The sequence below is a fragment of the Mauremys mutica genome, chromosome 2 (genome assembly GCF_020497125.1).
Source record: "Mauremys mutica isolate MM-2020 ecotype Southern chromosome 2, ASM2049712v1, whole genome shotgun sequence".
Lineage (NCBI taxonomy): Eukaryota > Metazoa > Chordata > Testudines > Geoemydidae > Mauremys > Mauremys mutica.
Genome location: NC_059073.1, coordinates 101,183,973 through 101,197,656, shown reverse-complemented (window position 1 = coordinate 101,197,656; position 13,684 = coordinate 101,183,973). Strand labels below are relative to the sequence as shown.

The window sequence follows — 13,684 nt, the reverse complement described above, 5'->3', positions numbered from 1 at the left end:
CATAAACTAACATGCAGGGATATTTCTTGGAATTGAAGTATGACTTTACAACTGGAAAGAACCATAAGAACAAATTCCCATTAAAACATCCCCCACCAATAACAGTTGGAATTTAGATTGAAATGGTGATGTTTGTTGCTAAAAATAAGCATTTAATTTTGCCCTGATTGAAAAACTGAACAGCAGTAAGTATTCCAGCTTATATCAAGCAGCTGGTAGCAAATTCCAGTAGTTACATGTACTTGTCTATCATGGAATTTAGAGAGCAGATCTTGCGTACAAATGCGCATTGTGAGATTATTCTTAAAATTATTTCCAAAAATTTAATCTGTTCTACACTGTCCAATGGAAATATCATAATACTCCTGTGTAAAAATCACAGAGCTTGCACAATTCAATATAAAATAGTAGGATTATTTTAAGATATTTCATGTGGTTGTCACTTGGCATTTGAGGATACAAAGAAAATACTGCCTGTAAAACTGATGACAAATTCAGAAGATTTTAAGGAACAACTGAAAGCATGTTAAAGCAACTTCAACCATCCAGGGTGAATAGTGATCACCTCCCCTGGAATATGTTGAAGACTCCTCTGACTCACAGATTTTGGTTCAGGGATCTGTTGTCTATGCTGTGGGAAATCATTCTCATACGTATTCTCAGAAAACGGAAGGAAGACAACCTCATTTTCTGTCTATATAGTATGACCAGCAGTGGATGCCATCTCCTTTTCCGTGTGGGCCCCCCAGTAGCCTTATTGGGACTTTCAGGCCATGTAGTGTCAGCAGTTTCTAAGGGACCCCAGTCATTTTCGCAGGGAGCATAGGCAGACCCATTCTCCTCAGACTTCACTCCCACCTCACCTACCAGAACCAGTTGAGGAGCACTTTAAGGAGTAGGTGAAAAGAGCTGAAAAGGAAGCAACTCCTCACACAGATATTTTTTTCATCACTGTCAGATGAAGCTGTAATGCCTCGATCACCTTCCGTAGCCTTTAGACAATTCCAGGAGCTGATGAAGGGCATCAGTGATATGCTTCAGATTCCTCTGGAGGAGGTCCAGGACTGTCATCATTAGCTCCTGATATTTTACATACTTCAGCTTCTGCACGTGTGACCCTTCCTGTAAATGAAGCTTTACGAGACCCTGCTAAAACCATCCGGTTATGGCACCTCGTACTTGTAAATGTGCTGACAAAAAACATTATATTCTGGTGAAGGACTCTGAGATTTTTTTTTTTAACACCTGACCCCAAATTCTCTGGTTGTAGAAGCGGATGCATAACACAATGTCTACCCCTTAGATAAAGCCAATACTGCAGCCTAGTCCACTTCCACTATGACCATGATGCAGCAAGCATCCTGGCTTTCTGATCTTTCTGATGATCACAAGTTGTTTTGGGATTCTATAGACCACTGTCTTCATATCTTGAAGGATTTGATGCTCATGCCTAGATGCCTCAGGATTTATACACCTGCAAATAAAGGAATTTAGCAAGTCTCAAACAGCATAGAGATCTCACCTAGCTCATTTCTCTAGTTTCTATAAACCAACTGAACCATCCAAGCAAGGGTGGCTCTAGGTCCCTGGTCCCACGGATTCGGCGGCACGCCTGCGGGAGAACTGCCGAAGCCGCGGGACCAGAGGACCTTCCACAGGCATGCTGCCAAAGGCAACCTGCCTGCTGCCCTCACGGCGACTGGCAGAGCACCCGTTATGGCTTGCCGCCACAGGCACGCGCTTGGTGTGCTGGTGCCTGGAGCCGCCCCTGCATCCAAAAGACCACAATATTCAAAAAAAGGAAGTCAGCTTCTGTCACGACTACTTCATCTCAGCCATCCATATTATCTAAATGTTAGTTTTGTTGGCTTGGTCAAGAGTCCAAACCATCCACTCTCCAGGAATCTACTGCTGCATCATTCCACTTTCCTTCCCTCTCTTTGGATACCATTTTCCCTATTTCCAACCTGCATGTGAGAGAATAACATCTGATAAATGGGGTTTGGCACTCATAACATCTGGTTATTCCATCCATTTCACCTCCATCTCTCCCTGACACCACCCCTCTTTCCTGTCCCTTTTCAGTAACCCGTTTCATGATCAGTTGCTGACACAGGAAGTGCCTCTCTACACTTAAGAGCCATAGAACCAGTTCCAGCCCAGTACAGGGGGAAGGGTTTCTGTTCCAAGTACTTTCTGTTCCCCAAAAAAGAATGGGGAATGGAGACCAATGTTAGATCTTAGTCATCTAAACAATTATGTGGAACAACAGAAATTCAGGATGGTGACTCTTGCAGCTATATTTCCCTTTCTGCAACTCTCAAACTTCAGGATGCATATTTTCATGTTGTGATTCACTCCTCTCATAAAGTTTCTTCATTTTATAGTTGACCATGACCATTCTAGTACCATGTGCTCCCTTTTGGCCTCTCCTCTGCCGCAAAGGTGTTCTCAAAGATCCTGGCAGTTGTTGCTGCCCTCTAGGTCAACTAGGGATAATCATCTTTTCTTATCTCAACAATTGGCTACTTAGGAGTCAATCTTGCCAAGAAGTCCTATTGTCAATACAAATTATAAGGTCTCTGTTCCACAGTTTAGACCTTTGACTCCATCTTGAAAAGTCCGCTTTGACACCAGCACACCAGATAGATTTGTTCGGAGTTTCATTGGACAAATGGTCTTCTTTACATATATCCACCAATTCCATTCCTCTTGAAAGTACCGAACAAGATCAAGCTGTACAAGGCCAAGGTCATTTTAATTGCACACATTTGGTTGAGACAAATTTATATCCCTACCTCGTTTGAATTGTTTCTCATCCACCAATGACACTTCCAGTCATTTGCCATTTGGTTGTCTCAGCATGCCAGTCAGACACTTCACCGTAATCTGGAACTTCTGTACATTGATGATTGACACTTCCTATTCAATAGAGGTGCAAGAGATGGTGGCAAACAACAAAGTGTCTGAGACCATATCATCTTCCAAAGAGAATGAGATATCAACTTTGGTGTACCAGTTGACAAATTTCTCCTGTTCATTCTTCTCTTCCCACCATCATAAACTATCTGCTGAAATTAAATAATAATAATAATAATAATAATAATAATAAATTACATCTGCTATCAGGTTCACTTGGTGGCTTTCCTGCTCTTGTTGAAGGCTTTTCCATTTTTACCAATATCAAGATTCCTCTGAGGATTGATAATCTTTTCCCACAGATTAGAGAACCTATTCCAATATGGGATTTGAATCTTATTCTTAGTTGCCTTATGAAACATCCATTTGAGCCATTAGATGTGTGTGAAATGCTACATCTGTTTATGAAAACAGCTTTCTTCATAGCCATCACTTCAGCCTAGAAGATTGGACAACCAGGGGCTTTACAATGTTCTTCAAGGAAAAGGTCTCATTATGACCATACCCTGAGTTTCTACCTAAAGTAGCTTCTCAATTTCATATTAACCAGACCATTCATCTGTGTTTTACCACCCTTCTCCCCAACCACATCAGAAACTGTCTTCTATACCCTGATTATCAGAAGGGCATTAGTCACTACCTGAACAGAATCAAACTGTTCACACTGAAGTCAATGGGAGTGAAAGACACTTGTCCCTAGAGTTTTACAAATAAGAGATGGTGAACCAGGTATTTCATAAGATGTCTGAGCAACACATTCTGATGTATGACCACACCATTTAAATTCCAAGCCATTGACCTAGCTCATTGCTTACCCCTCGTTGTATTTAAATTTCATAGTTTCCAAGCATTTAAGAAGCCAGATGTGGTGTTTTCTTATTGGAAAGAACGTAGAAATAAAAGCAAGATAGATTCCACAATGCAGTTGCAAAATAGTTTCTACTTTCTCCCAACACATGCTCCAAATACATCATACATTAACATAAAGCATGCAGTTACACAAATTCCAGAATATATACCAAATGTTTGTTTTTGAATTTGGAAAGTCTGAAATCTGTGTTGTAATGTGAAATATATATTTTTTTCAAATTTGTATGCAACATGGAATCTGGTGTTATGCTGCTTGTTGTCATGAGTGATGTCTCCTTTGTGGTGGTGTGTGTTATGTGAAACTTTGATTTTAGTTCAGCACAATGGAGAAACATCTACAGTAGGCATTATGGAATTTGTGTTGTGTGTCCATTGGAAAGTTATACTGGGCATATTTTGTACTACTTTTTCCAGAATGTTGAGTTAGTGCAGAATTATATTGAACATGTTTTGGAGAGTTTGTTTTGCTTACATATTATGACAGTATAGTAATTGTACATTTTTTGTTGCAGAATTTGCTACATATATGTTTAAATAATAAGTAAATAACAGCATTGTCCATCATGTTTTCTTGATATAAGTATGTGAAGTTTGAATCTGTGTGAAGTTGCTAATTTATAACACTCTTGCGAAGTGCTGTGGGTGCTTGGCATCCACTGAAGTTAGCAGGAGTTGAAAATGCTCAGCACTGCATGGGATTTGGCCCTAGATGTATTTTGTTATGAGTAAGAAAAGGCGAATCAGGGATTACTTCATAAGTTGTCTGACCAAAACAGTAACTAGGCAGTTTAGTTATTGGCCAGACTGCAGTGACCTTCAATGGGCTATGGGGTGTGCATGTGTGTGGAGGCTACAGTTTGCTTAAACTGTCTGGAAAAAATGATGTTGATTTAATTTTTTGAAGAGTTAACTGACATGCCCACTATAGTGATCCCTGATAAGCTCTTGCCTGTGGAAACACCTTTAATGTTCTCCTCCCATCTCCTATTGAGATCCGCAGTGCTCTCATACACCTCTTATGTAAGAGTTGTCATCCATTTTTTACAAACGTCATAGATAACCCCCACCCTCTCTTTATGGATCCCAATGAACTCCCGCACCTTTCTTGTTCTCCTGCAACCCACTGTAAACATCTCAAAGTACTCCTTTACTCTCTCATAAGAAGCTGCAGCTGTACTTCTGCTCCTCAGTGAGTATTGTATGTATTTGATTTTTAGGAATTCCATTAATTGTGAAATGGGCTGCAACACCATCCACTTTGAAGGTGCCTTGACATCTCTCATTCCTTTCAGAGACCTTTGCTGCTCCTGTAAATACTCAATATGATCTTTTTTTTAAAGCAAACCCAATATGCGACAAAACTTTCCATTTATAGACTTAAATGCATTCCTGCACCCTCCCATGGAGATTCTTCATGCTTTTCTCCATACTATCTTTATAGAGATTGCAAGGCATCTGCCCCTTCTAGAGATTCCCTCCAGAGACTTTCTGATGCGCTCCAATTTACCTTAAAGAGTCCTCTATTCTATCTTGTTTTGCTCCCTTGTAGATCCTCTTGGATTTTCCCATTGTTTCCTCCAGCTGCAAGCAACAGGAGGTTTGTCACCAATCAGAAGATTTGGCCACTCAGTATATAAATAACTTAACAAAGGTTCTGCTCTGCATTACTCTGACTGAGCAGAACTAATAATAAAACAAGCACCATCTGTTTTATTAAATCATAAACAGCAGCCTCTAAAATAAACCATTTAGTGTTATATTATTTCAAAAACAAACAATAAATCTACTTGCTATCTGTTATTCAAATAACAAACTGTTTGAACATGGTTCAAATTTCAGCCTCATCTATAATGTATAACTTCTATTCTAGGTTGTTGCTTTATTTATTTATTATGTATTTGTGTATCCAATATTTATATTTTATGGAACCTATGTGGAGTAGCACTTGGGCACCTTAGTTTTTCTTTAATCTCAAAATCAAACCTCATTATTTTGCTACAGAAATGTTTCAGAAGAACAGGTTTTCAAAAGTCCTGAGTAGCCACATCTCCAGTAGATGTCAATGGGAGCTACAGGTTTCCAGCATCTCTGAAAATCAAGCCCAAAGAACTTCCATATGAGTTAATTAAAATCCTGTTGGAACAAGTGAGCCCGTACTCTGGCTCTGATTGGACTTGATACAAGAATTACTGGGTGAAATTACTGGGCCTGTGTTATGCAGCAGATCAGACTAGATGATCATTATGGTTCTTTCTGGCCTTAAAATCTACAAGCCACATGAAAGAAAGAACAAGTTACACAAGAGAAGGTCATCTAGTGAAATAGCATGTGGAGTGAGTTTTACATCAAGAAACTACAGAAGTGTCCCACTTTATCCTGATACATTTAGATCTGTGCTATTCTGTTCCAGTTTAGAAGTTCAATTTGGAAAAAAAAAAAGAAAAAATGCCAGGGGCAGCTCCAGGCACCAGCACGCCAAGCGCGTGCCTGAGGCGGCAAGCCACGGGGGGCGCTCTGCCGGTCACCGCGAGGGCGGCAGGCAGGTTGCCTTCGGCGGCTTGCCTGTGGAGGGTTTGCTGGTCCCGCGGCTTCAGCGGACCTCCCGCAGGCATGCCGCCAAATCTGCGGGACAGGGGACCTCCTGCAGGCAAGCCGCCGAAGGCAGCCTGCCTGCCGTGCTTGGGGCGGCAAAATACCTAGAGCTGCCCCTGCTTCCAGCTTGGAAATCTTCACTAGATCTTTATTCAAAGTACAAGAATTCTTCCAATTCTGCTTCTGTCAAGGGCTTACAGATTGAAACCTTTGTTTCCTAGTCCGTCAGAGTATATTTTCTATTCCTTCATTCAATACTTTATCCTTAGGAAACTATCACCACTTGCCACATTTCTGCCTCTTGCCACCTCTGTAAAAGTGTATGGAACTGTCAGACTCTGGGGAGGGGGCAAGAGAGGCCTTGAAGGGCCTGCCCCCTATCCTCAGCACACATAACATATGACCAGAATGACCCTCCTTCTGGGAGCAGCTGTGGCAACCCCCAAGGAGGGTGTATGTGTGGGTATGAAGGAGCTCCCTGTTGCTAACTGAAGATAAGAAGTCGATGAGGCACTTGTACAGCCCCAACTTATTTAAATCTTATTATGAATTTTCCAAATAACCCCCCACTTGTAGATTAAAATGAATAAAACCGCTTGGGCCTGAGCCTCCACTCCATCCGAGATAGGCGCCATGGGGAAGTTGTTGTGGCTCCGTGATTCAGAGCCTCTCAGCCTTTAAGCGAGATGTGTGTGCATAGGGGCAGCCATAACTTATGCCTACAAGGATTTGTGCAGCAGAGTTAATCTTTCCCAGGCTCTCTCCCACCTACATCATGCTCCTCTCCCTCCTTACATTGTGAGGGGGCATCTGGAACAGGAGGTGACAGAGCCACCTCTACCACTCAAGAGTTAACTGATACAGGAAGAATTCTCTACTGCCCTTCTCCTGGCATAGTGCACCACATAAGCAACACAAAGTGGCCTTAAAGTTGCCTCAGCAAACCTGAAAATCCAGCCCATGAAGATTTAAAACCAGCTGTTAGAGAAAACTGAATGGCTGCATTGTACGTAGGACTCGGTGGTTTGGATGTTAATTTGAGTTTGTAGTTAAATTAAATAGATTCCAGTTATATAAATGTCTTGCTTTCAGCTATAGGTATTGGTATCTAAATTCATTAACTGGTATATTTAATTAAATGTAGGATTGTTTTTTAAAATGTCTTCTTAACAATGCTGATTGTCTGCTCAGATATATCTGCAGTCCCTTTAGTTTATGGGCATTTAACTAAGACCTATATTCTGAAACAACAAAAGATCATTGCAAAGAACATAAACACACAATAAAGTGTATAGACACATGGTGTCACAAGGTGATTTTACACATTTAATTTTTAAAGCCAATATATCGTAACTGATCCAATAAACTGAACATTCTTTCTTGTTCTTCTGCTTGTATTGACTAGCCCTGGTTGAGATGGCATTGCAGAAATTGTGCAGCATTTCCATGTTTCTGAAGAAAATTTTTCATGCTTTTAAGCTTTTGATACAGTGATCTAATTCTGAGACAATTAAAATAAAATCTATTGAATACAGAGATTCACTGGACCAAACTCTATCATGGCTTATATCTTGAACTATTCCAATGAAGTCTGGGCAAAAGGTGGCTCAGAATTCTAAAAAGTCCAGGAGAAGTTGTGACAAAGTGTGTGTCATAAGTATTTGTCACCAATCTGGGGAGAACAAATCTTATGAATTTTGACAAAAATATCAAGACCAGCACCTTTTTTTTCTTGTTTTCTTTCTCATGAAGATAAAGAGACAGCCTATTGGAAGCTGAAATATGCATGTCAAGGAGAATGATGATGTGATACACTGTGATTCCTGAACAATGACTAATCTAATCTCAAGAGATCATCCTCTCTTGAAATATTTTAGTCCCTTTCACATTTCAGTTTTGGGCTTCTCTTGACCAGTGTCTTCAGACTTTGCCAAATTTTGTGAAATGCTGATTTGTATAATGTGGACACTTGTCTAGTAGGGCACAGAGCTGTGACCAATCTCGTTTCACGTAAGTCATGCTCTTGGCTATAAATAGGGTACAAAGTTTCTCAGAGATTAAAGATAGTTGTGTGTGTGTGTATGCACTAAAACAGCAAGCGGCATTATATTAATTAACTTTGTTCACTCAATGTATCCCGTGGCAAACTTGTATTTATTTATTAACAGCCACAGGGCTGATTTTTGGCAAAGACAGTGGCTCAACTAGTGCACTATCAATTGGGGTCGCAGATCATTCAGATATCATAAATTGCAGTGTGAGTTCCTTTAGCTATGGTAACCATGCTGTGCAAGGGTTTGTGAAGTAGGCAAGGGGATCTGGTGTGCAATGTCTGGAAGGATAACCACTTGCATTAGATTGCTGCATCAAAACACCAAAGGGATGGCTGTCTGGTGCTCTTGCCCACTGGTGTATCCTGAAAACATTTCTTGTGTTCAGTGATAAGAATTAGGGAGGGAGACAAAGAAAATTATGACCATAGCAGATTTTCATAATGGAAAATAAAAAAAAGCTAAATAGTAAAATGGCAACATGTTTTGCATGATCAATTGTTGCTGTGGTCTTTAAAAGTTTCTGGGAAATAAGTGTAGAGATATTTTCCCACAATTGCTTGTAATATTCTAACGAAACTCAACTAAATGTTATAACCAAAATATTGAACGAGACTGATTTTCTCCTTTCTAAATTTTTAAGATCCGGACTTTAAGGACCTGGGAGTTTTGAAACCATTGCCAGGTTGGTATGCTAGATATTTCATAAAACTTAAAGGCCTTTGTCTTCTGCTGTAGAAAATATTTTTTGCTTGCTGTTCAGGTTTCATTTTTGTGGTATTTTGTTATTCAGTTTGTGAGTTTGAGATGGGAGGACCTGAAGGAATTGTGGAATCTGTGCAAATTGTGAAGGAAGGAAAAGCTTCTGATACGGAGGCAGTTGACTGTAAATGGTACATCCGAGCACCACCACGATCCAAGGTCAGTCCTGCATCTACTCACTTATTTGGCACTTAATTTAAGAATACAAATATAGTGTATGTTTCTTTGTACATACGGGTCTTGCTTAGCAATTTTTCAGTGTTGAACTTTTAAACTGTTATTTTCCTTCAGCATTGGAAGGTAATTTGTCACCTCACTGTCACAGTAACCTTCATTTGCTATAAATAACAATGTGGGCAGCATAATGGGTAATTTTCTCCCACACGTCTTTCCTCTGAGCTTTAAAGAATCAGGAGCTCTCGTTAACTGTGAGGTGGTGTATCCCTTTATTTTCCATATTTTACACCCCGTCTTTATGTTGACACTAAGATCATGTGTCCAGTATATGTAATGTTTAAAAAACATTGCCAAATCCAATAGTATCATCTTCTGTTTGTCGTTCTGGAAATTAGTGAAAACAGAGCCATGGTAAATTCATATATCTTTAGTCTGAGCCCTATACTTCTGAGAGTGAGCCACTGATGAATAGACTCTCCATTCTTATTTTTCCTCCATAGTTGTCAATGTTTTTGTCATTGTTTCTCAAAAAGAATATAGCAAAAGGATGTTTCCCCTTAATCCAATGGCTCCCTTCTTTGGTTTTATTATAGTGTCTCATTTGTCCAAGGCCAACTCAGTAGCGCTGGGCAATTTTTTTCAGATAAATAGTTGATTCACCTAGTTTGAGATCAATAAAAAATATTCAGAAATTTAGATTGAATTCAGCTAATAGTTTTGATTACTTTTTTCAAAGTCAAGATGTTTCATTTTGATGTTTTTGAAATGAAACATCTTGACTTTTAGTTTCAAGCCAATGTTTCATTTTGAAATTTAGCTCGTTTTATTTTAAAAAAGGGAAAAAAACCCAAAATAGTTAAAGTGAAACAAAATAGTAATAAAAATTTCAGTTAGAGTTTAACTGGAAACAACTTTTTTTTTTGGTTTTATCTTTCAGCCACCATTACATTATTTTTGTAGCTTACTCATCGGTGAACACTTGGATTAATTATAAATGGATAGCACACCATTTCTCCTCTCTTCTGGAGTGGAATAACTTTGTGCTCATCACCTATTTTCACACGTCTTCTAAACAGCGCAGCAGTTGATGTTCAAAAAATGTCTTTTACCAGTGATGTGAGGGCACTACCCCTCAGCAGAACTGCCTCAAAGTCCAGGCTTTGCAAACTAGAGTGTGTGCGCACACCAACTTTGGAAAGCTGGGAGATAAATCATTTTGTGTGTTATTACAGAGCAGAATGAACAGAATGTACCTATCTGTTATAACATTTGGCATTCAGTACCCAAAATGAAAAGTTGCCTGAGAGTTACATAAAATTAGATGACAGATTTGTGGCAGCATTTCTCTATTCAATGAAAGTTTGGAGGAAATGTGGAATAGTTGTGTGGCAAAGGATGGAACAGGATTATTGCAAATACCCACTTTATATCCTATTTATTAGGTTATTGTCATATAATTGCAATATAAATACAGGTTTTCCACTAAATAGATGAGATTCCCATTCTCTGCTAGAATAGAGAGCTATGACTGATATTGAATGCGTAGACTGAAAACAATTATTGCACCATACTGCAAAATTAATTATTGATAGGTGTATCATCAAAAAACCATTTGTGCTTCCCTAATTCTGGGCTGCTTCTGGAGCTGGCATAACCCTCAGAATAAGTTAGGGCAGCTCCCAGTGCTGCTCTGATTTATAGCAGCTTTGCACCGATGCTTTTGTTCTGTTCCACAGTTCAGAATAGCCAGAATGCAAAGTGCTCCAGCCACTCACCCCTCCTCATCCTTGATATGGTCCTATTCCAGGAGCTGCACAGGAGGGTGGCATAGGCCCACCTAGGCACCAGGGGAATTAGCTGCAGCAGAGAGACAAGTGCACAGGATTTTGAAGTCAGATTTAGACTGAAAGGAGCTTTCCTTTCACATACATTATTCTTGGCAGTTGAACAAATCCTTTCTTTATTATGTGCTTTGTTTTGGTACCTTATAAAGAACTGATTTTCTGCACACAAGTATTAAGCAAGTTATTCTGGGAAGTGGTTTGAAGCTTTTCCTAACCTGCCTAATCAATCACATTGTCACACCAAACCTTTGGTGAATGATTAAAAAATAACTCATCAAAAGTGATTCACAATGAAGAGATTATAATCTGACTTTTTTACTGAAGTTATATATTATTCATAGTTTACAATCTCTCTTTTCCTTTAGTATATTCAGTCAGGGCTTTCTGTTACTTTCAAAGCTAAATTAAAAAATAGTAGAATTTAGCCAGCATTTCTTTTTTCATTATGATGATAAAAATACAAACTTAAAGGTGACAAGACAATTATTTAAACCGTAATGCGATCAGGGGATATAAATTATATATGCCACAGCTACAGTGAAGCTTTATCATTTTTGTTGCTAATGGCATTGGCATTTACAGTGACATCTCAAAGCTCTGTAAAAACTAATACTCTAAAACTGTGCTGGTACATTTCTCCCCACCCTCCAATGTAACATGGGATTGGTGGTTTGAAGAAAAGGGTTTCATTGAAATTTTCTGACACAAATGTGGAAAAAGAAGATACAGTGGTTATGTTTCTACTTTATAGCATATTGTGTAGTTAAGTAAGAAAAGACCTCATAATGCTAAATATGGTCATGTGCAAGTGTTTGCTTAAAATATTAGCAACCCAATTATTCCACATTGAAATCAGTGGCAAAACTCTCAAAGACCTGAATGGAGGCTAGAACAGGCCTTACATTTATTTTAAAGGACTCCATTAACTTTTGTGTGAAAGTTTCTTATGTACTGGCACTTAAAATCAGAATTAATGAGATTAGAAAAATAAGAAAAAAATTCTCATTTTCAGTTGGATCACTTTAAGCCTAACCCAAAGTTCAGTAAAAATCTTGCTGCTGACTGAGGTTTTTGATCATGAGCATTGTGAATTCTTCCAGCATATTCAGTTTGCTAGTCAGCTTCCACTATTTGTTTGGGTGTTTCACACATCAGGTTAGAGAAATATAGGAATATATAGTCATAAAACTACACAAATTGGCAGAGGCATGATGGAGCAGGTATAGTACCTGAGATTACTTTTAGCTCTTTTTTTTTTTAGCTGACCAAATACCAAGTTGTCAGAGTCTTTTTAATCGGGATTCAATTTTTAGTCATGCACTGAATAATTTAGATCTTTGATTTTGTGAAGCATTGTGGCACTGATCCAAACCCAACTGAAGTCAACTGAACGGCACTGATTGATTTCAATAAGCTTTGGATCAAGCCTTGGTTTCCTCATGTGAAGTTCTGAATGCACTCCACTCCTGTGATGATCATTGAGAGTACATGGAAACTCGCAGGATCAGGCCCTCCTTGGCTTTAATGTACAAATCTGCATTTTGTTTTTGGAGCTGCTCTTTCTTTTGCACAGATAACATACAGTTTTAAGCTAATTATTTAAATCCAACGCATCAATGTTGATTTCTAACAAATCTATATTTACTATGCCAAACTGTGCTCTCAGATACACCGGTAATGCCAGAGCTGAAGTCCTGTGACTGAAAACAGAATTGGGACTAGGAAACAAATATATTTCATTTATGAAGTTCACATTGTTGGCTTGTTTGCAAACACCAGGGAGGTGAAAATCCACATTATCATGCTTTTTGTTCCTTGTCTGCTGCCATATTAACCTACTTTCAGAAACAGGCTACACGGCTAAAGGGTGGTAGGCCACTGGAGGTCTTTAAAACAGAAGCCTGCAGAAATAAAGAGGAACATGTGAAGCGAATGCCTATAGTGAATGGATGAAGAAATTGCACTGAGTGTTACAACATATTGTGAGAATGGTAGTATGTAAAAGTTATGAAAATTGCCCCTGATTTATTTTGTTGGGAATGAAGACTGTTACCCCTAAACTAGCCTTACTGTGATTATTTAGCTTTTACAATAATATATTTGTGTGGTTTTTTTGGAATGGGAGAGTAGTTGGTGTGAAAGATTCATCCCTACTTTCAAATGCTCTTTCCTGGTGGAGAGTGCAGTTGGGGTACAAATATAGTTATTAATTGCAATGATGTGGTGAAGGCACTCGGGGGTTCCCTGTCAGAGCTCCTTTACAATAACTTGTAGCCATAGTGCCCATCTAAGGTGGAGGAGCATAGGGAAGTAAGATAAACATTTACGTCTCCAATCTGAGCAGGAGGTTATGCAGAACTACGCCAGTGCAGGACAAGCACTGGTGAGGATTGTGCTTCAATTTATGTTGTGCTTCTCCTTGCGCACAGGAGGTGAGCAATCTGTTCTATTCAGTAGAATGTGACAGAT

At 39.1% G+C, this 13,684-nt stretch overlaps 1 protein-coding gene across 11 annotated transcripts in view; it reads left to right on the top strand.

The window, feature by feature from the left end:
• Positions 1–13,684, top strand: part of NETO1 (neuropilin and tolloid like 1) — an 81,649-nt gene that overhangs the window by 45,190 nt on the left and 22,775 nt on the right. For all 11 annotated transcript variants that reach the window (XM_045007872.1, XM_045007869.1, XM_045007866.1 and 8 more), the window contains 2 exons: positions 9,076–9,117; positions 9,226–9,353. In XM_045007872.1, the coding sequence (XP_044863807.1) occupies positions 9,076–9,117; positions 9,226–9,353 (170 nt within the window). The remainder of the gene's footprint in view (positions 1–9,075; positions 9,118–9,225; positions 9,354–13,684) is intronic.